The 24,461-nt window shown below is 38.0% G+C and overlaps 1 protein-coding gene across 2 annotated transcripts; it reads right to left on the reverse strand.

Annotated features, from left to right (window-relative positions):
- Positions 1 to 1,245: 1,245 nt before the first annotated feature.
- On the reverse strand, positions 1,246 to 23,791 carry LOC147076741 (uncharacterized). 2 transcript variants are annotated; one of them, XM_085940443.1, is made up of 13 exons: positions 23,305 to 23,791; positions 20,729 to 20,808; positions 19,211 to 19,462; positions 15,914 to 15,970; positions 14,923 to 14,978; positions 14,440 to 14,632; positions 13,482 to 13,682; positions 12,065 to 12,341; positions 10,642 to 10,854; positions 5,438 to 5,584; positions 3,469 to 3,584; positions 2,907 to 3,042; positions 1,246 to 1,946 (listed from the first exon to the last, which is right to left on the reverse strand). In XM_085940443.1, exons 2-13 carry the CDS (start codon positions 20,757 to 20,759, stop codon positions 1,820 to 1,822), a joined length of 1,806 nt encoding a protein of 601 aa, XP_085796569.1. In that variant the 5' UTR covers positions 20,760 to 20,808; positions 23,305 to 23,791; the 3' UTR covers positions 1,246 to 1,819. The 2 variants fall into 2 exon arrangements, with proteins under 2 accessions (XP_085796569.1, XP_085796571.1); XM_085940445.1 differs by having other exon boundaries at positions 20,729 to 21,051; positions 21,301 to 23,791.
- Between the last annotated feature and the right edge of the window lie 670 nt (positions 23,792 to 24,461).

Below are 24,461 nucleotides of genomic sequence, written 5' to 3' on the forward strand. Positions count from 1 at the left end.
TTTCGTTCTGTTTGAAATACGGTTAAATTTGTTCATACAAAAATAATAAAATCGCGATTTAAAAATGGGAGGGTGAGAGTAGGAAGGTGAAAATTTGGGGTTATAGGTATTTTTTTTTGCCAAATAATAAAAAAAATACAAAAAGAGATAGTCAAAAAAATAAAAGAAAAATTTTCTGGATAGAGATGCCCTAATCACCTAGCTATATGAAATATACTTGTTGACCTATTCTCATACCTAACAAATATACATAAAAAAATTCATAAAAATCGGTCGAGCCATTTCGGAGGAGTTCGACCACAAACATCGTGACACGAGATTTTTATATATATAGAGATTATGCCATTAAATCATACATCATTTTAGATATTTTATAGATATGCAGAAGAATATTTTTTATCGATTATGGTTTGGCATAGGCAGGGTTTAATGAATTTTAAAAAAGACTAACACGATCTGTAATAATATGTATTCTTAATTCAACGAAAACAAATAAGTATGACTGAAAAAGTGTACACAATTTTGTCGGATCGCCCATAGCATACCTAAACTATAATAGTTTCGTTTAGGCAGGGTTTAATTGAATTTTAAAAACTAACCAACACCATCTGCAAATTGTATTATCAGTTCAATGAAAACAAATAAGTACGGCTGGCAAGGTTTAGTGTGCAATATTTAAGTCGAATCTTAACAGCCTACCTCCACCCCTCGCCACTTATACGCACTAGGACAGCCTCAACAGCGGGTGGCAGAGCAAAAAAAAACTGTCAATATAATATTGTGTAACATTTAGTACATCTTCAACCGCATGCAAACTTAAACATTATCGATGACTCTCTAAGGCAGATTATTGCGTTTTAATTTATTCCCACAAGGATATATTACTATGATCTCTCAATTTACTTGGGTACACTGCGCATCTACAGATTTACCGATATATATATATCGATACTGACGACTACTCATCAACGCAAAGGTAACAATCGTCTCAGAAAGTAAATCAACGACACTCAGTGACGCCCTTAAGCAGACTTAAAATGCTGTCCCATTTCACATTTTTTAGTCATTGTCTGCAAATTCGTTAGGTACCTATTTACCAGCGGCGAAGGATGGAGGTAGGCTGTTGAGATCCAACGTAAACAGTGCACAAATTGTAGATGATGTTTTGTTGGTTTTTAAAATTCAATGAAACCCTGCCTCAAAAAATGCCATACCATTAAATCATGAATAATTTTTTATTATTTTGTCTTATGGTTTGGGTTAGGCAGCATTTATTTGAATTTTACCATCTGCAATACTTATTTGTTTTATTAGTTCAATGAAAACAAACAAGTATGACTGACTAAGTTTGGTGTGCACTGTTTATGTCGGATCTCCACAGCCTACCTCCACCCTTCGCCAGTGTTACATAAATTTTTTAATATTTATTTTCAACAATCTTTCAATTGACGCAGTTATCTGACGATAAGAGAATTTTCACAAAACCTAGTCTATACAATTGATAGATTGATTGTTGACATGCTTGCAAAGGAAAAAAGTATAGTTTGCTTCAAATGAATTGATTGTCGTCAATGTATTTTCTGCGATAATTGTTATCTTAGGCTTTCACTAGTAGTTGTCTTTGCGGATACGTCGATTGACCTGTGGACGCACAACGGACACAATCCGATTGATCCTGACCCACCGATTGCGATCGGCGAATTCTAGCCACCGACCTGCGTCAGGCGCAACCAAAAGTCATCAGTAACGAAGATAACCGGCAGATCAACGCGTCGGTGCGGCTTCCGGGGGCGAGTCGTCGGGGCGGCGAGGAGTGTCGTTATGTCTTGAGCTGCTTGTATCGGTCAAGATGGCTGTTGAGATGCTTCGCCAGGGAGTCCGCGTCCGAGAACGATGTCTTGCACACCACACATTTGTACACCGCCTTCGAGTGGTTCGACAGGTGTCTGCAAAACGACAAAAGATTATATTGAAATAACCCGAGACGTGGATGACAATCTTCCTCTATTAAGGGTGATTCACATCTAGGCGCCGGATGCATAGTCATACTTCTTTCTTTCTTCTTTTGACCATGTCTGATCCTAATAGGATCGTATTATGGGCCTTCACAGAGTGGAGGTCTGTATTAACAGATTTCTGTTTTTACGAGAAATGGATTTTAGCCACTTGCTCAACCTATCAGGTCCATACTTCGACTGAAAACACAAATTAAAAGATAATACGTGTATTTGCCAGACCCAGGATTCAAACCTGGGACCCACGACATTATAAGCCGACGTATAAACCACTCGGCCATAGGACAGAACAGATAATAAATAGAATACCGATAGGCTATGTTCAATACGCCACATGCTGATGCAGGGTTTTGAATGTGTGAGTGTCCTACAAAAATAAAACATGCATTATGCACGTGCAATAGTGTGTGTAATACAGCAATATTAAATGAGCGTAAATGTATAAACCGGGAGCAGTTGTCAGTATTCAACGTATAACGTATTCTTGACACGTGTTTAAATTTATTCCGTATTCTTCCTTACTCGAGATCGTAGATATTTCAGTTCCCATTATTTCTGAGTTCCCTGATGTGAAGTCTGCAGTAGCTAACTTGTGAAGATGGGTGAGCCGTTCAGCCATCGTGGGTGTTATCTTATACTTATGTATAGTAAAATCTCAATTTACTTCAGATTTAAGAGAAAAATTCCGTACCTAATATTCGAGCAATTGAAGTGCTAATCAAGTTTCGTTAAATTATAGATGCCCGCATAAAATTTCTGATAATTAATAGGACGATATTAATTCATATGTTCTTGCTTTTCACCTAATATTAAATAAATCCAATTGAATAATAATGATATGTTTCTCAGGTGTAATAATTGTATATTTCCTAACAATATGACGTGACATACCTGGAGAGCGAGTGGGGATAGGTGAAAGCTTTCCGGCACAGGGGGCAGGCGTGGGCGGCGGCAGGAGCGTGCGCCGCCCTATGCCGCCGCAGTTCCTCCCAGCCGTTGACCACCTCGCCACATTCTCCGCACCGTCCTGCAACACGAGCGTTAATTTAATTAAACTCCACATAGACATTGAAATCAATCCTGGTCCCGCCGGATGCTGTGACCACCATTATCTTCCTTTACATCGACAAAAATGAACAGTTTGGTGTGGTAACATATAAAAATATATTTCCATGAACAGAAATCATAAGTTTAGTACGGTAGGTACACTGTTTAAAACCACATGCGGTTTCAGTCTATGGATGGTCTGGAGAATGTCAACATCTCCATGTACATAAAGATTGTCTCTTACGCAAAGGACAGAATAGCACATTGGCAAAAAACGCACTTGTTAATCGGAAGGTTTACGATTCAATCCTGCCATGATTGTTTTTCGTCACAGACCAGTAGGATTCTTCATCCCAGGAATCACGCATAAAAAGGTTTTATTTCGATAACGAAAAGATATAGTTACCGGCTCTCTCATCAGGCGTGTGCAGGGCGGTGTGTCTCCGCTGTTGCTCTTCATCTTCAAAGCCTCGCCCGCACACCTCGCAGCGCTCCGTCAGGGCGCCCGAGTGCATCTCACATCTGCATACAACCAATCACAATACACTGACACGTCCACAAAAAATTCACATAGAGAAAATTATACCAATCAGACTTTATCAGACATGGGTCAATAGCATCATTCGAACCTGCTGCGAGTGTGCCAAATCATGATTGAATCCATGACAAATGATATCTATATTCCACCGGTCTTCGAATCGCGGAAGTTTCTTGTGAATCATTTTACACAGTTTTTTAAGTGACCACTAAGCCGGCTCTCACATCTAAACTCGCCTCGTCTTCCGCACAGCCATAAATCAAATCTTCTAGGAACGTCGTTTCGATGTTGCATATGCAGACCGCCGCGTACATAGGCACCTAGTGACAGTCGCGCGTAACTCCTCGAAACGTATATATATTTGGATGCGGCTACCGGTGAGCTGGTATAGGAATGACCAAATTGTAGGTGTGCATATGCGTTCTGGTGCCTTCGACTCGCAGCACAAGACGCATACGATTTGTTGCTAGCAGCACTGTAGCAGTTCTTTCAAACTAAAAAGTCGCAGTCCACCAATGTGCGGATCACCTTTTAGCAACGTGTGTTTTGCGAATAATGATGATATCACATATTGCAGACGAGACGACTTTTGAAGTGTGAGTCGGCTAATACTATGCCGCGATCGCATTCATTCGTAGCCATTTTAACATCAAATAGTATATAGAAATTGTATTAATTACGTATTGAATAATATATTTAAAAGTTACTTACGATTCCATACAAGTTGTTTCATAAAGACTTTGCCTAGAATTGAATAGTGTTTTCATTCATTTTAAAATTAACAATGATTTTGTAATGTCAAATATCAAAAGGTTCAAGCAAGTTCTATGATTTTCATATATTAAAAGTACAATATATGTACAACTTAAGATTCGCACATGATACCATGCTAATCGCTGCTGATGAAAGAAAACTTGCAGAGCTGCTACACCGGGTAGAGGAAGAGAGTCGTAAATACGGCCTCCATATTAAATTAATGGTTACCGATCGGACTAACCTTCTACCAGCCGCAAGCATTCTACGAAGCTCAGAAACAGTGGACGAGTTTATATATCTCGGATCAACCATTAGTGGAAAAGGCGGATATAAAGCAGAGATAGAAGCCGCATACAAATTTCAAAAAATACGATGACACGTCTTATATGGAAGGATCGGGGAATTCCAATTGCCATAAAATGATGCTTCTGCAAACAATAGTGTTCTCCATATTTTTATTTCTGTAAGCAAGGGAGCGGAAGGCAAATGATGCCTTCGAAATGTGGTGTTGGCACTGAATGCTTCGTATTTATTGGACAGAGCACAGGACGAACCAATCGATCATCCAGAGACGAGAGATAATGGGATGCATTCTGCAGTGTTTTGGACATATTATTCGGTGTAGACCGGATAACTTGGAAACTAGTGGATATGGGTAGCCTCCAGGAAAGGTGAGGCAGAAGAAGAGCGCCGACGCGCTGGAGTGATTGATTGAAGGAACTGACTGGGGGCAGTCGTGAGAAAAGCAGATGCTCGAGAGGGGTGTGGAAAGTCTTGGTCGTTCAAAAAAGACAACATTCCATGGTGGTCACGATCCTCAGCATTGAGAGAACGACCAAGAAGAGAATAGAACATATCATTTTAATTTTACAAATATACATTCTGACTGTCGACATCCTATAGTGAGAATTATATGGAAATAATATTAGCCGCAGTAGTAAATCATCTGTCATCTGTAAATTAATAATTATTTCCAGAATGCAGACAGTATGGTGGGTAAGACGCTACGACTAAATTCCGTTCCCTACTGGTCTATTAGATTCAATAAAATAAATAAAAATATATATTATATGAATGTTACCTGTGTTGTTCGAGCCTCTCGCGCCGTGTGAAAGTCGCATCGCAGCAGTCACACTCGTACCTGCGTGAAGACCGCTGCCCTCCGCTGCTGGACAGTGCCCCGGATGAACCGTTGCCTGACCGCGCCACGTGGCTTCTTTTGTGAATTCTGAAAAGACAACAATAAAACGAACCATTTACAGAGGACGCCGAATGAACGAAATTCGAGTTTGAAAAGGAACTAGACAATCTCTCTTTGCTGTGTCAGTTCTAGTTACACAGATTTCCAACCTCTCTGGTTCCTCTCCCATTTCCGGCCACTGCGTCCGGGCCTGTGCTTTTCGCATCCAACTCAGTCCGAAAACATGAATCTATTAGGATAATGAAAAATCATATAATATTGTGTATTTTTACTAATTTACAGTTTAATTAGGTAGAGGCCAGCAAATATAACTTAAAATGGGGTGATTTGCGAAACTAATACCACGTAATACGATAGTGGAACAACCTAACCGTAAAATTGCGCAGATTACGATTTCGTCTACTGCGCACAAATTACATAGGGTAAATTTAATTATTGTCACCGTTATTATTTCCGACTGCTCTTACATGAAGCCTATTGCATCGTTTTCTCTCGCTCGGCGTCACTCTAACTATGTCATATTATCTAACAAAACTATCGAACTTATGCACGCTTATATGTTATGTTTATAGCGCTGCCACCGCGCTTCAAGTGATAGTGGTTGCCTTATTGTTGTTGGCACATTTTCTAGAAACTTAAAGAGCCCCTACCTGGCCTATAAACATTAAAATCTGGAGAGAAAAATTATAAAATAAACATCTAACACGATACACAGTGACGTACTGAGGTAAGGTGACGCGTAACAGCCCTTTTTTCACGTTTCAATAGACAAAAACACCGTCTTCAAGATTTTTTGTCCAAAAGTAAACAGTTATTTTATTGCTGTAGGTGAAAATCTTGATGGAATAGTGCATAGTAGGGGGTGAACATTACTTGTTTAAAAATAGGTTACGTTAAACCTTTTCATTCTACTATCAAATTTGTTTCAACTTGTGGCTTTTACGAATGATCATTCCTAACACGCAATTGGAAATCACTGCCTTACAAGTATGCGAGCTGTCAAGTGTCATTGACAATGTAAAACATTTTCAACAAATTATAATTGCGATTAAATCAAATAAGTTATTTCAGATAACCGTTCTGTCAGTCATGGGTGCCGGACAAAATCCCGAAGGCCGAAATCCCGAATGCTGAAATCCCGAATGGCCGAAATCCCGAATGGCCGAAATCCCGAATGGCCGAAATCCCGAATGGCCGAAATCCCGAAAGGCTAAATCCCGAAATCCCGAATACCGAAATCCCGAACGCTGAAATCCCGAACGCTGAAATCCCGAATGGCCGAAATCCCGAATGGCCGAAATCCCGAATGGCCGGAATCCCGAATGGCCGGAATCCCGAAGGCCGAAATCCCGAAAAATAAAAAAAAATACAAACATCAATAATTGCGCAATTTTTACAAGAGAGACAAAAGCCCATTTTTTCTGGAAATATGAAAAACGAAAAATAAAAAATACAAACACCAACAATTGCGCAATATTGAATTGCGCAATTTTTGTAAGAAAGGCAAAGCCCATTTTTGCGGAAAATAGGTTTTGCGGATTGCGCAATTTTTTGCAGGAGAGACAATTTTGTAGAACAAATGGATTTTGTTCGCAATTCAAGATTGCGCAACTACTGGTGTTTGTATTTTTTTATTTTTCGTTTTTCATATTTCCAGAAAAAATGGACTTTTGTCTCTCTTGTAGAAATTGCGCAATTCAAGATTGCGCAATTATTGATGTTTGTATTTTTTTATTTTTCGGGATTTCGGCCTTCGGGATTTTGGCCATTCGGGATTTCAGCGTTCGGTATTTTGGTATTCGGGATTTCGGCTTTCGGGATTTCAGCTTTTGGGATTTCGGCTTTCGGGATTTCGGCCATTCGGGATTTCGGCCATTCGGGATTTCGGCCTTCGGGATTCCGGCCTTCGGGATTTCGACCCAAACCCGTCAGTCATACGTATTTGTTTTCATTGAAATAATTATAAGACTACAATTTACAGATGGTGTTGGTTAGTTTTAAAAATTCAATTAAACCCTGCGAAAACCGAGCCATAATAGATAACAGTCAAAAAATATTCATATTATATCTATAAAATATCTAAAATTACGCAATTAAATCATACATAACATTAGATATTTTATAGATAGAATAATATTTTCTATCTAATATAGTTTGGTTCAGGCAGGGCTCACTGAATTTTAAAAAATTAACTGACAATATGTCGTCACTGCTCTGGCAGAAGACACTCATTCGAAAAAATGACATATTGAGATAGTTATACCAAAATGTTCCTTATTTTAAACTTTGAAAACCTTCTTAATAAATAAACAGACTTTATTTTAAAGTCATCCTTTTTACGATTACTTAATAAACTCACATGATAGACCATTTCAAAAATTTTAACAACTTCAAAGTCAAATTACTCAAACCTAGTATTCTACAATTAGTGTGTTCTGCCAGAACAGAGACGATGTGTAAAATGTATTCTTAATCCAACGAAAACAGGTGAAAATTTGTGCCCAATTTTGTCGTATCGCCCAAGTATACCAAAACTATTATGGTTTGGTTAGGCAGGGTTTAATTGTTTTTTAAAAACTAGCCAATACCATCTGTAAATTGTAGTCAGAGTTCAATAAAAACAAATACATGTGACTAACAAAGTTTAATGTGCTCTATTTATGACAGATCTTAACAACCTACCTCCATCCTTCACTACTGACTTGCGTAACACACTGGAGTTATCTTATGGTACATTTACATCTGACACTTATACCGTTATACTTATTTTATGTGTCTGACATAAAATTTCACTTACTGTTTACACCTGCATGGATCTGACATAAAATTCTGGTATACTTCTCGTTGAAATAAAGTCTCGACACTTTATTCAATGGCAACATTGGAAAAAATATATGCGGTGTTTACATATGATATTGTAATTTATTCGGACACTTATTTTGTATACTTCTCAAAAACGTTATGTCAGTTGTCAATATGGGAATGTTAAAAAAGAAAGCAGCGAGTGTTATTATTTTAAGTCTTTTGGCAACAAAAAGGAGAAAAAAATGGTCTATATGGGTGCGGGAATGGATTCAGCGACGAGAAGAACTAGGTGCCTTCCGTTTAATGTCAGAGTTTAAAATCGAAGATCCAACTCAATTTGTGAACTTTAGTTTGCAAGATTGGACCTTTTGCCAAAAAACAAGACACACAATTTAGAAATGCCATAAGTGTAGAAGAACGATTAACAGTAACATTGCGATATCTAGCACTTGATCGTCATTGCATATTCAATATAATATTATCGTACCTAATACGAGTGCAGGTGTGGGCCAAAATGAATTAGGTAATACCATTTGAAGCGCATTTTTTCTTCACAGAGTGCATCAGAATTAATCGTATGTGCCGAGAAAAAGCGATATTTTATTTTCGAACAAAATCCATAGAACACGGCACATCCGATTTATTTCTCACTGTCTATGATTTTTGACAGATCGCTACAGTACATTTATTAACGTAAACGTCGGGCATACATTCATGGTGTTAATTGATTGTCCGTTGTTTTAGAAATATACCTATGCAATTCACTAGGTACCTGTCAAACTACGAATAATGTGTCAGGTACTTGATATAAAAGTAGACGGGAGTCCAACTTCGGTGATATATCGCGGCAAGTTCGGAATTGTCGAATACGCGGTGTTTACATTTGCGTATATAAGTAGATTGAATAAGTGACAGGTGAGTGTCGACACACGCAAAATAAGTGGCTGGTACAAATATAATTACTGTTTACACTTGGTGAATATGGTGTCATACATAAATATGACAATATAAATGTCAAATGTAAACGTACCATTATGGTACGTTTACATCTGACACTTATACCATTATACTTATTTTATGTGTCGGACATAAAATTTCATTTACTGTTTACACCTGCATGGATCTGACATAAAATTCTGGTATACTTCTCGTTGAAATAAAGTCTCGACACTTTATTCAATGGCAACATTGGAATAAATATATGCGGTGTTTACATATGATATTGTAATTTATTCGGACACTTATTTTGTATACTTCTCAAAAACGTTATGTCAGTTGTCAATATGGGAATGTTAAAAAAGAAAGCAGCGAGTGTTATTATTTTAAGTCTTTTGGCAACAAAAAGGAGGAAAAAATGGTCTAGATGGGTGCGGGAATGGATTCAGCGACGAAAAGAACTAGGTGCCTTCCGTTTAATGTCAGAGTTTAAAATCGAAGATCCAACTCAATTTGTGAACTTTAGTTTGCAAGATTGGACCTTTTGCCAAAAAACAAGACACACAATTCAGAAATGCGTAGAAGAACGATTAACAGTAACATTGCGATATCTAGCACTTGATCGTCATTGCATATTCAATATAATATTATCGTACCTAATACGAGTAGAGGTGTGGGCCAAAATGAATTAGGTAATACCATTTGAAGCGCATTTTTTCTTCACAGAGTGCATCAGAATTAATCGTATGTGCCGAGAACAAGCGATATTTTATTTTCGAACAAAATCCATAGAACACGGCACATCCGATTTATTTCTCATTGTCTATGATTTTTGACAGATCGCTACAGTACATTTATTAACGTAAACGTTGGGCATACATTCATGGTGTACCTATGATTATTGATTGTCCGTTGTTTTAGAAATATACATATGCAATTCACTAGGTACCTGTCAAACTACGAATATTGTGTCAGGTACTTGACATAAAAGTAGACGGTGGTCCAACTTCGGTGATATATCGCTCCAAGTTCGAACTTGTCGAAAACGCGGTGTTTACATTTGCGTATATAAGTAGATTGAATAAGTGGTAGGTGAGAGTCGACACACGCAAAATAAGTGGCAGATACAAATATACTTACTGTTTACACTTAAGTGAATATGGTGTCATACATAAATATGACGATATTAGTGTCAAATGTAAACGTACCATTAGATACAGAAATATAATATAGTTTGGCAACTATTGTTTGAAGACCCTAATTTTGATACAATACGGTAGATCAGTGTACTTACATGACATTTGGAGACAAATAGTCCTCGTTTAAAATAGTAACAAAAGTACCTGAGTGTAACAGTCGAAGAAAACCACTTCCGGCAGGTGTGACACTGGAAGGTTTTATCGGCGTTTTCCGACGATGCAGACGACGGAGACCGCGGCGGGGTGGTGCTGCGGTACGTGCCGTTCTTCTGACCGCCTCTGTCTCTGCCTTCCATCCGCGCCGACGATGAAGCCGAATCCGTGTCTGACGAGGATTGCGAATGATCGGGAGACGCACTGCAACGGAAAGACATACATTTAGGCTCCATCTACATAGAAGGACATTCCATGTATGACTTGGATGAATACCTATGGGCAATGACATTAAATGGACAACTCACTTCATATCGGCGCGCACGAGAAATTGTGCATTAAAGTCATTTACAGATGTATAGGTAGACGTCACGTGACCATATGACGTATCCATTTCCATTATGCGATACAAGCTTCGAGAATTTATAGTAATATAACCTTTATTGTAATGGAGTATTAGTGTCATTACTCATTACGTTAGAAACAGATTCTAGGTTACTTACGACTTCTCGGAGATTAGACGCATGTGAGCCTAGTGCATCACAGGCGTCTGAACAATGGTTTCTGTCATTCAATTGCATTGAATAAACATTCATCAATATCTTAAAATGGCATTTTATCAATAATAAATAATACTAACACATGAAAAGTGATATCCTATCTTTCTTGGAGTGCTTAGTAGATTTTTTTTTACATTTTTTAACTAGGCACATTGGCATTTTGTAACACAACAATAACGGCGGAGTCGAAACTTGACAGTCAGAAATTTTGTATGGGCAGACCCAGCGGTGTCGCCAGACCGCTTGCAAGCAGAATGTTCATTTGAGCGTAGGATACTGATATTAAAATATGAATTTCGCCATCCGGCAGACCCGACACAAAGTGAGTGTCATTTTATTTTCCAGATGCTTCGTCCATATTAATGTCATTGCCTATGGGAGAGAAATAACAAAAGCTAATACGAAACTGCCGAACAATCTAAGCGAAGAGATCTTCATGCTACAAATTTTCTAAATTCAAGACTGGTCAGGTCGGACAGTCCGATGGGCCCAACAACTGGTTGAACCGACTTAAGCAGCTCTTCCGTTTCTGTGCACATTTTAGGACATTCCCAGAGGATATGATTTGCATCCTATATTTCTCCACCACATGGACATGTTCAACGGGTAACAAAATCAAGCTTGTTGATTATCGTGAGCAGAACATTGTTTACAAACGGTGACACTTTTGATTTTAATATGTATAACATAACAGGATGTTATTAATAATAATGTTCACATTTGACCGGATATTTCGTCCGTTATACCGTTAAGTAAAAAAACATGACATGACAAAACCTTTTCGAAGACTGGAATTTCTCATGTTTGGTCGTCTATGGGTTAAGAGCAACACACTAGCTATGTTATTCACCAACCTCAATCGACTGCCGATTCCGTTGAATGGAGCAACACTGGTCAGCCTGTCCACTGTCGGCACCTTTCGTATCTCCTCGTCGCTCATGGGCCGGGCTTCATCATCGTCGTCTGTAGAATCACTGGAATCACTGTCGCTGCTGTCCGAGTTGCTGCTGGAATTGCTGTTGCCCGAGCTGGAGTCTTCGAGGCGGCTGACGATTGGCGACTCTCGTCCCGACGGTTTCGATTTTGATTTGCCGGTGTGCGGCAGGTTGATCGCCGAAAGATTGTTCTCCGCTGTAAAAAATGCTCACAAATAAATCAATATCTAACATTTTATTGAATGTATGATGTGAGTGTATGGTATTATGAGAAAAAATAAGGTATCACAATGACACAAATATCTTCCAAACCAAATTCACCCTTAGGTGCTGTCCTTAAAATATGACTTTTTTGTCCCACCTCCCCTATCGTCACACTTTGTCGCATATTTTTTTGCCCCTATCTAAATTACGTCTCATTTTTGGACTCCCCTCCACCAACTAACTGTTAAAAACAAATTTTTGGTTTTGTGGTATCACATTTTCTACAACCCTATAAAATCACCATTTTATACGCCCCCCTGTTAGCAAATCCCTTATGCATTTCATCAGTGCTTCCCAAAATGCAGGGCTTCTGCTGGGGGCTGCAAAGTAGAACGACAATTTTGCAAATTTGTCCGCTAAGAACACATTGTGCAAACTTTTTATTAAAATATGTATATTGATCAAAAATAATAATAATACGAAAGGAGAATCAAATGCATAGGACCATTTGCCTACTGAAGAAGGAAGCCGATACATTACACGACTGGTCCTACTTTTCGCCCCTCGGGTTGTCTATGGATGACCTGTCATTGCCTGCCATTGCCTATAGAGTGCTCATACTGCGTCTGTCTCGTTCACTTGTCGGAGTATTCTTAGTTTCAGATTATTTTAACGTATCTTGGAGACCTTGGAGTTCATCTGATTTAGTGGTTATGTGTTATTAATAATTGGAAGTGACGATCAAAGTATCATAATATCATAATACACTAGGACGTTTGTCAATGTGACAGTCGATTCTAAACCACAATAACCAATAACTTATTTATACTCTTCAGTCATTATAGAATACCAAACTCAAACTCTGCTTGCAAGTACGTTATCAATAAATAGTATGGTAGTGGACCACTCGTTGCTTGTGCAAAAAGTTATGCTCAGGCTTTATTAATCTAAAGATGGCGGTGATAGGACACAATATCAATAGTTCTTCGCAATTCAGCGCCATGAATCTACTGATATTACAAATTGCGCACATTTCATAGTTAATACAGACGGAATGTGCTTAGACACAGTACGCTACGTGGTATTCAGTTACCAACCATACATCATATAGCGAGAAAGCAACTTTACTAACCTCGTATGGAATCAGGGTAGATATTATCCCGGTGTGGCATAAAAGGCAGTCTGGCAGGCGCGTGGTAATTGAGGTCGGGCGGCCGGAACTCCTGGCAGAAGACCACCGAGTCCTCGGAGCCGTCCGACAGAGCGTCCTCGTTCAGTTTCTTCTGCTTCGCGTTTATCATCGCCGGCGTCAGAGGCTTGATCAGCTGCTTGACTGGAACGGACAAACAGAAAATAATTATTCAATGACATCAATAAATTCCACATAGATGAAACGAATTTACACAGACGTAGTTTAGTGTAGAATAACGTAAGAATTGCGTGCTTTCTCCTGTCATTCGTTGAAGCAAAGTCTAATAGTGAGGATTCGACTGAATTTCTCTTAGGTATGCCTACATATACTTACAGAACCCTGTTACTCTCCAACATCGGAACATAGGACAAGCACAAGGCCACATCTTGCACTCTCTGTCATCAGACATGCAACGTGGAGATTGCTTTTGTAGCTGCATGGTGATAGAGGTTAAATCACGGCGACGGAATCCTTGAAGCTGTGCCACACGGGTATGTATAGCAGTTAACTAGGTACAAATGTAGTTAATACATTGACCAATGTTTTCAAGATGTATAATCACGTAAAACACCGAGAAATGCGTACGTAGATTACGTAAATAACGCAAACCAAAAAACGAGTTACCATTTTGTTTTCAGGGATGCCAATAGTAGAAGAAAAATAGCGAACTTGTTACCAATACAACCACACGTAGTACAATCATTCCTAATACAGAATGCGTATAAGACTCCTTCTATCTAGAGTCCATATTCTTTGCCAACAACTAAATCATCTGACTTGTGTCGCTATGGCGCCGATGAATTCAGTCCATGATCGGACACGGAAACAGCATGTGAATTAAAGGAAGTATTATAGACTCCTATGCGGTCACAAATTATCATAGGTAAATAATCATTACCTTTCTTGACGGGTGTCTTCCTAGGTTTCCTCTGTCGCGGTTTCTTCTCCGCCGCTTCCTTCTTCCGCCTCTCTTTCTTTTCGCTTATCTTTTTCGCCTTTTCCTTCTTCTCTCTCTCCTTCCGTTCCTTCTCTTTCTCTTTTCTCTCCCTCTCCTTCTCCTTGTCTTTGATTTTGTCAGCATTTTTGTCATTCTGCACGGGCAACAGAGAGAGAAACAGTTTAGTAAAACTCACGTTATATAAATAGTATTTCTGTCGGAATTTGAAAAATTTCAAGCAGCTAAGTCAGATGGTTGAAAAGTTATACAATTTTTAACTTTGCAATCTAACATTGTCAATATTAGGGCCAAAGCACACCACAAGGTGGTAGGCCGCTTCTAGTGTGCTTTGGCCCTTAGACATACTTGCTTTGCGTCATTTTCGCAGTGGGTAAATTGTTAATTGATAATAAAATTAAACAAAAGATACATAAAATGTCTTACAGTGGTATTCTTCGGTTTTCGCACGTATTTTCTCTTCGCTTTTGGTACTGGATCGGCTGAAAATACAAAAATATTAATGTGCGTCTACTGAACGAACTTCTTCCGAGCTCCTGAGACATTGGGTTTTACAAAAATATAGCGTGTATCTGAACCGATTTTGGTTTAAACCTCCACACGGTTGTATTGACAGGTTTTTTTACGAAAAACAGATGTTAACCACTTGCTCAACCTACTAGGTCCATACTCTGGGTCCAAACACACAAGTGAATTTGCCAAACTCGGGAGTCAAAACCGGGACCTTCAATATTGGCTAAACAAGCCACAACAGATAAAAGACCTGTAACCTATACACACTTTCCTCTAAGTTACGCAAAACAAAAACTAAACGAAGACACAATAGAGCTATGGAACCACAGATACACAACATCCGCCACAGGATCAATAATGCAGAAATTTATTCCAAGCATAAACTGTGCCATCACTCTTGCCAGGAACTTAAAAATATCACACAAACTCACACAGATACTAACAGGCCACGGAGCGGTGCGAGCTTATCTATTTAAATTGAGGTATGATGACTGTTGTCCATGTGACGGTAACACATCTCAAACTGTGTGGCATGTCATCAACGACTGCCCTATACTATAAAGGGAGCGATGGACTCTCAGGACTCATAATTATGATACAGCGTAATTATGAAATTGACCTCCAAAAGCCTCACGAAGTACTAAGCAATAGAACAACACAAGAACACTACACAAAATATGTAATCCTGGCCATAAAGAAAATTAAAGATATAAATGGAGGCACCTAATTAGCCCCCCTAATTGGCCATCGTGGATTTAAGATACCATAACATAATATGTACCATTTTCACAGTTACCTCTCAATATGTTCAAATCATAAATGTGCAGTTTCGTGTGGCTATTGAGTGAATTCGTATGGTCCTGATTTAAATGAAACTAAGTAATAATTTGAAATCGAGATTCACCTGTCGCCTTGGAGGCGCGTTTCTTGTACGGTCGCTTCACGCGGGGTTTTACGTCAGCTAAAAACAAACAAAAACAATAATCAAAATAATGCTATATCTGCATCGAATCTGTACAAATCGCACACCTAATTTTGTACGACGGAACAAAAACCAAGTTTGGACTATAACTAGAAAAAGGTATACAACATTTTGTATGACAACTACTCAATGACGATTCTGCAATGTTTTAAGTGTGGTCAGACCACTACTGGATGAAGGCCTCCCCTAGCTCCTTCCACTCTTTCTTTACTGCTGCATACATCAATGCCGAACTTTATGAGTTCGTCCATCAGAATATTAATTATATAATGGAAATACATTTAGACCATTTTAATCATAGTCTAATGATTGAGGCATGCACACAAAAAGGGGGGGGGGAGTTTTCGAGTCCAGACCCCCTCAAGAAATGGAAAGAATACAAGTCATTTAGGTTAATGGAATATTACTTGTTATTCTTCATCAGGACTTTCAATCTTATTAAACAGCCTTTTCTACAGATTGACCTCACTCCCCTCGACAATCTATGAAATGCAAGAATGCGGCATTTTTAACCACTTGACTGTTTATCCCGAGTATGATCGGGCACACGTTTTCTTCGCACACTGACTAGCCCAAGTCTGACTCAGGCGTTTTTTTTATCAACTTGACAGGAATGTTTATCACGAGCTACATTCGGGAAGATCGTATTTCAACTTGTCACACAGTTTATTATTTGTTTTGACTGCTATTTGAGTGATATATGAGCCATACAGTGGCGAAGGCTCCATACTAAGCGATTATTTAAAGCTTACCTTCTATTTTCAAGTATTTAATTTATATAAATAAATATCTATATTGTAGGACATTGTAGGTTATAATAAAAATATTGATTGCCATCTATCGTCGTTATTTATAAGTAGAGCTTTTAATTTAGTCATGTTTCGAATCAAAAATAAATGACGGAACGTCCAACGTGAGTGCTATTTTTAGAATTATTTCAACGATAATCCAAGCCGAATTTTCTACCGAAATTCAGTTGCCAACTTCATGCATGTCTGGGTTTTTGTTCGAGACTCAGAAGCGTTAACAGACAAGCTTATTCGAAATGTTGATTTGTTTATTGTCTTTGCTTATCTTTAAAAGCAAATAATAAATAATAAGGATGATCAAAAAAAATAATAACTATTGTGTTCGATCACATATAATTTATAAATTGTTATTTAAAATAAATATTGTATTAATTCGCGATTATTATTTAGGTTACTTCAGTCATAGACAAACATAACATGCTATTCACAGTTTATGTCATTTTGACATGTCAAAGCGGTGGTAAAGGTTTATTTTATAATACAAAATTCATTGTGTTACTGTGAATGTGGATAAATTATCTCATATTGTACCGAAATCATTCGCCAGTGCTTTAAATATATAAGAATTTATTAAATTGTGTAGTGTCCCGGTAGAAAATGTGCGAACGATTGCATTTAAAAATTATCAAAGCTTGACCTTCCAAGGGTTCATTTAGATTTGAATACAGCAAAAAAACTTATATTAGACATTTTCACAACAATTTATAAATGATAAATATTTGTTTTTAACTGGCAGTTATACATTAAACAAACTTTTTTGTTGGCGATGCGTATTGTTTCGTAAAGAAAGTATGCGTGGAATTCTACTGCCATAAGTGATTTAAATAATTTGACAAATTCAGCGGTGAAACCTATGACCAGTGTGTCGTTGTCATTAGTGTGCACCTATTCATCAGTAGTAATATCGTAAGTATTATCTTCTTATTTCCCGTAAGTTACCTGACAAGTGTGCTCTTTTTCTCTGATCTCCACAGCTTACCTCTTTCCAAAAGTCACCCTTCGCCACTGGAGCCATATGACATAATAAAAGCTTTATTTACTGCTGGGTAGAGCGGGCCTGATTAGTCAATGACTTCATTGTTCATTCATAGTTATTTTTGTGTTAGGTATGTCACATGTTATTGTTATTTGAATTTAGTTACTTTTGTTATTTTTGAACACATTTTAGAAGTAAGTTCGTCAAAAATAAGTATATATTATTTATACTTATTAGCTTCATTTTAGTTACCAATCAATACCATCTACGGCGAATAAAGAAAGACCTACTAGACATGCAAAGTATGCTGCTCACATATGAATGAAAACGACAAACGAATACGGAATGAGACGAGATTGTGATGTAGGGTTGTGTATTGAATTTTTCAAAATTTACCATACCAAAAAGACTTTATTATTTCCGTAAAATTTAAAACATAAACCTACATATCTGTTGTGATAAAAAGTAAAAAAACATGTATACAATTTATAATAAAACGTTAAAAGAAAATATTGACATTTTTCATAAAATTTTAAATATTGTAAAAATGTGTTAATTTAATGTGAAAAAAAGTAAAACAAACGTAAGAATAAAATTTTTAATAAATTGTTTATAAAATGTTTAAAAAAATATCTGACAATTTTTAGACACTCTTTCTCACCAAAATATAACTGGGAAGTGGTTAAGACAAAAAACAGCGCCAACGACCATGGCCCCCACAAGGGTGGGGCTGACAGAGCTCTAGCCTGGGGGCCTGGGCTCAGGAGGGGCCCGGCGAGGCGAGTCGACCAGATAAGTGAGATCAACAAACATAAATTTGCTTTACTAGTAATAATAATAAAATTTAAATTTATGGGGTTGTAAAATACAATTTTTAATTGTATATCAATACTCAAGAGCTCCATAAGTAATTCAAATGGATATATGTATTGAAATATACAATAAAACATTAATTTTACCGCGTACACCATTTGGAAAACGCTACTGTAGAGCGTCACACTACCGTTATCTTTAGCGATAGGTAGGGGGGCCCACTTCAGGATGTGGCGGCCATGCCGACGACATAAACGAACACCTACAATCTTAATAATTATGAATGTAAAGCCATTTTTGAATACGACAGCTCATACAATAACTCATAGGTGAACACCTTGGGCATGTAGGCCATACTCAATGTGCTGAGTGTTTGAGTATGAGGAATATGCCTGGAAAAGTGTGAGGGTCGGCGATTACAGAGATGAGAAACTATTAGTACCTAGGAGGCTAATTAAATGTGGAAATCACCCGGTAGATTTTCTTAACCCCACGCCTCCCGCCGCCACCAAATCTATAAAAAAAAATGTTATGGATACTTTTTCAAAACGGACCCTCCACAAACAATTTTACTTTCCTGTAATGTGTCCAAATAATACTAATACGTGTGGTGAATCTCACCCTCAGCGGGCGGTTTCTTGGGCTGCACGTCCTTGTTTAGGCGGGGTCTCCCCCTGCCCCTCCGAGGTGGCGCGGTTGCCGTGACAACCTCGACAGCTGCCACCTCCATGTCCATAATGAGCTCGGGCTGTTCCATTTTTACCGTCATGGACAGGTCAGTGGGCGTGTCCTGCTCTCCCTGGCTGTCCTGTGAAGGCGACGACGTCAGCCGCGTCGGAGACAATCTGCTCTCGCGCATTCTGATTTCGGCGTCTGAAAACAATTATTTATTACCATACAGGTTATATTGACGATCAAGTATTTCGAAGGATCGAAAAGTGTCAAAGGTGGTGCGACGAGTTTGATGAACAAAAGTGCCGAAACCGTTTTGGTCTTCAATGAAGCTTTTATCAGGGTAGTAATTAGATTCGTTTGCGAAAATCCGCGTTCACATTCACATTATATCAAACGCAATAGTTTTTTAGCATCCACATTTCATCCGGTTCAGATTTTATACCATATTTTATTTGACGAATTATATAAATATGTAATTATGTAAGCGCGGACATTGTTTCGTCTAATTGCTTTTGAAAAATTAAAAATACTGTGAAAAAGGGTGCTGGAACACCGTTCCATCGTGTTACATGACAAAAAATGCCCTGGCTATATCGATAGTTAAATAATATACCTACCACATAATATTATATAGTAGGTATAAAAAAACAGATATTAGATATTTCAATGCAAACTTTGTGATGGGCTATAATATTACCTGATAACATTAGACAAATAAACAAATTCACAGAAAAATATAATATCTAAACATCTTTTGAAAGAATCGTTTCTTATGAAAAAAAGTATCTTGAAACCCAACGATTTTTTGTGTTTCCTCTTAGGAAGAGGCTGGGGTCGATCTGCTGATGCATGAAGACCTCCCCTATCTCCTTCCACTCTTCTCAGTCTTTGGTTCTTCGCTGTTACATACTCAAGACTAAATGAGCTCATCGAGCAGGTTTTAAGACCTCCCTGTGGTTGTTTCGTGGCGCATGGCAACCACTGTACGATACCGTATACACACGACCATTTAATATACCATTTAGCCGGCTCTCACATCAAAACTCGTCCGCCTGCAACGTGTCGAATACGTTGATGTGACATCATCGTTGTTCACAAAACACATGTTGCCAAATGAAGCTCTGCAGATTGGTCGAATGCGAGTTTAGTTTGAAAAAAACATCTGCTGTTGCAATCAACAAGTTGCACGATTCTTGGGCTGAGAGTCGAAGATGCCAGGACATATACAAACACCTACGAATTGGTCATTCCTATACTGGCTCGCCAATCGCCGCATCGAAATATCTATACGTTTCGAAGGCTACGTGCGATTGTCGCTAGGTAGATGTACTCGGTCTTCATATGCAACACCGGATCGACGTTGTTGGAAGGTTTGATTTATGGCTGTGCGGCAGACGAGGCGAGTTTAGATGTGAGAGCAGGCTTAGCTATATGTAGAAACACAGCAAATATATTAAAACCCACCATCCATTATTGACGATTGTACTTCAGCCATTGTGTGTATATTCGGAGGAACCGGCTATAATGGAGTTCCACCAAATAATCTGAAATGAAATTAACGGTGTAAAGACAACAATACTAGCCCGTAAACATACTTAGTTTCAATGATTTCATTGATCGATACCTAATACTAATTTATTTATGTCTCTTATCCATTCATGGGGATGGGATAAAAACATACTAGACCGACAGTCAAGAAGTTGGAACGGAAACAGAGACCAAGTCGACCTTGCAAAAGATATAGGGATATTGTCGAGTAGTAGTTAAAAGACTTTGGGCGCCCTAAACTGAAGTGGCCGCGCGGCATAAGCGTTGGACTATCACGCTGTGGGTCTCAGGTTCGAATCCTGGGTCTGGCAAGTACACATATTGTTTTTCAGTTTGTGTGTGAGTCAGGGTATGGACCTAATAGGTTGAGCAAGTGGCTGACATCCATTTCTCGTAAAAAAACAAAATCTGTTAATACAAACCTCTACTCTGTGGAGGCCCATATGATCCTATTAGGATCGGACATGGTAAAAAAAAAAAAAAAAAACTGAAGGGGAGCGCCTTCGGACAGACTAGGGTTGTAGCGCCCTGAAGAAGAAGAATTTACAGTCACATACTTAAAACTTAAGTTAATTCATTTAACTTGGTCACTTATACACTGTTGCAGATACATTAACCAGTATAGACGCCAAATAATTAGTTTGCGAGTAGCTTGAGGTGCGCCGCAGAGATCTGTCGTTTGTCAGTGTTTGCCGCGAATCAAAAGGAGGCTTGCAGTTGTTCGTGGACATTAAATATGACACCCGTAATTCGCCGCAACGGTAAAAATAATTTGATGGTGTTGTATTTACGTGAACATGGCTACTGATTGGGATGAGGAGAAATGCCTACTTTTAATCGACGTTTACAAAAATAATAGAGTGCTATTGAACCCAAAAGACAAAAAATACTTTTAAAAGAAATGAAAGAATGTATCTGTAGGACTCATTTGTGTAAAATTCTTTTAATGACCATTGATGTGTTGATATTTCAAACCAGTTTGTATCGGGAAACCCGTCTGTATGGACGGGAAAACTGAAGCTCGCGCAAACCGAAAAGTGCTGTAAAAGTCTATACCACGCAGGCAAGTCGCTGCCGTCTAGCCGCCGCATAAGTAAAGATGAACTGCTTCTTCTTTCATACATGTCGTGACTCCATCAACATAGTGGATGATGTCTTTATCGAGTAAAAAGTCTATAAAAATATACGCTGCACTAGCTATCAATTTGTCTGACATGTTTCAGCTCAGAATGAACACTGTGGATACAGTGGCTCGCCATTGGTTACATGGAGATCATTGACAGTATCTACAGCGGTTGCAGTTGCAACTCGCTAATGAGTACACGGCTTTAGCTCCTCAATTATGAAAAAAGACTTAATCTTATCGCAGGTCCAATTCGAAATACACTGCAGCATAACGTCAGAATGAGGAATCGCATCTGAACGAACACTGTTACGCACATTTGCTGCGAAACGTTGGAAGATGTACTGGGCCAGGATAGATGAGGCATGCATAACAAAGGAACTAATATTTGCGAAGACCACTTAAGCACTTCTTCAGTGCTTCAGGGAAAAGGGCCCGTAATTCAGATTTATAAATGCACAAATTAAAATGAATGTCAGATAAATTTATGTAATGAATGACAATTAAAAATTGTATTTTATTCTTCTTCTTCTTCGTCCATACCCCCCCTTAATTTGGACCATATGGACACCACGAGGCGCCTCCAAGAATCCCTGTCGACTGATAATAAGCATGGTACATTGACAATAGGAAATGCAGTAATAGTAACAAAAACTAACATAAACAGAGAAGACCCAACATAACCTACTTACTTATTTCTGGATTACAGTATAGGTTGCTTTGTTTTGGGTCTCAAATACCGCTACGATAAAAACAATAAATTATTACGCCTATCGCCATTGGTGGATTTCATTTTCTCATCGACTGATCGTATCGTGTTTATTATTCATGAAATAAAATTAAAGACACAAGTGGATGAAGATGTTATGTTACATTTTATGACAGTCTTTTTATTGCGTGGATGAAGGTGTTATGTACCCATCTTTCATATGGATGTATAAAACATCTTAAAATAATCATTGGTCTGGCATTACGGCAAGGGATGAAAGGACTATGTTAATACTTTCTTTTTTTAGTTTTAGTTTTATTTTGTTATTTTCTCTAGTGGATGTAGGTGTCCTCACCTCAATTTTTTAACATAACTCCTTCATCCACTTGTGGCTTCAATTTATTATTGCGTTTTAATATTATATTACTGTCAACATACGTTGAATTAAGTAATTGATTTCGACATTATAAAATAAAAATTACGGGCTTGTTTATAGTTTTTCTTTGACGTTATGGATTACTGTATCAAATATCAATGTATTCAACTGTTTCGTTCCTAACCTTGATTCGAAAAAATTCAAACTTTCCTTTGTTTACCATAAGATTATTTTTTAATTTTACGAGGGAACTTTTATTATAATGTAAATACAATATTACTTACTATTATTATTGATATAGCATTGATGAAAACGTCTTAAATAGAGAGCAACACATCACAATATATCATCCTACATGCATTATAAACAGGTCAAAGAGTAAAAACATAATAGATTCTCTACTTTGTATTTACAATATATTATTTCTAGATTACGGTAAATTCCGCGATTTTTCTACGTTGCGTTGTGATAGTTTTCAATAAAAACACAACGATTGTGACAGTTGGTCCAACATAAACACCGCAGTAAGCACAAATTCCGGCGAGTACATCGGCCGTATCCGATGCGATGAATTACGCCGCTCGGGGCGTTCAATAATGGCGTTTAGCCGTTCAAATCGTATTCGGCAGACGCCATGGTGGATATTATTTGATTTCGCCGTGGAATATTGCGGTTTTGGGCGTTTAATTGCCGCCAGATTAGAGATATAAACAAAAAAAGGGTCGTCTACTAAATAGTTTGACGTCCATGTCAAAACCACAGACAAACTATGCCAAGATAAGGTTATCCGGTGTTGCCGTTAATTTTGTTATTATAAATTAATTGTCTATGACAGTCAAAATAATTTGAAAAAAAAACTGCTTACGAATTACTTACAAGATTTTTTTTATTTTCATGCCATGATAACATTTTTACATCTACTTATTAATGCAGTTAACATTGTTTTTCATAATGGCCAAATAAATTTTATTGATCTGGTGAGTAGATTTTCAAATTTACAAGCAGGAATGACTTTTTCTGGAACTTGTCGGATTTCTAATAATTTTATTATTATTATCACCATACCTAGATAGGTAATTAATTAATGAATTATTATTTATATGGACCCCTTGGCCTTTTCTTGGAGAAGCAAAATGAAGCGGGGCTTCACCAAAAAATAGATAGGAGTTAGGCAATGACATTATTAATGGACGACGTACTCAATACAGTAGCTAGCAAGTAAATTCGCGCATTCGCATGTATAGGTAGACGTCACGCAATTTCCATTATGCGATATCACGCATCGGGAATTTATAGCAATATGACCTTTATTGTAATGGCGTTAGAGCAGTATTTCTAATGTCAATGTTCATTTGAGCGAACCCGTTTGAACCGGAACCATTCGGCAGACCCAAAAAAAAGCATCAGGAATTTATAGCAATATCACCTTTATTGTAATAGC

This window comes from Rhyacophila brunnea, unplaced genomic scaffold (assembly GCF_057557595.1).
Source record: "Rhyacophila brunnea isolate RB1 unplaced genomic scaffold, BYU_Rbru_1.0 scaffold_13, whole genome shotgun sequence".
In the NCBI taxonomy this organism is placed as follows: domain Eukaryota; kingdom Metazoa; phylum Arthropoda; class Insecta; order Trichoptera; family Rhyacophilidae; genus Rhyacophila; species Rhyacophila brunnea.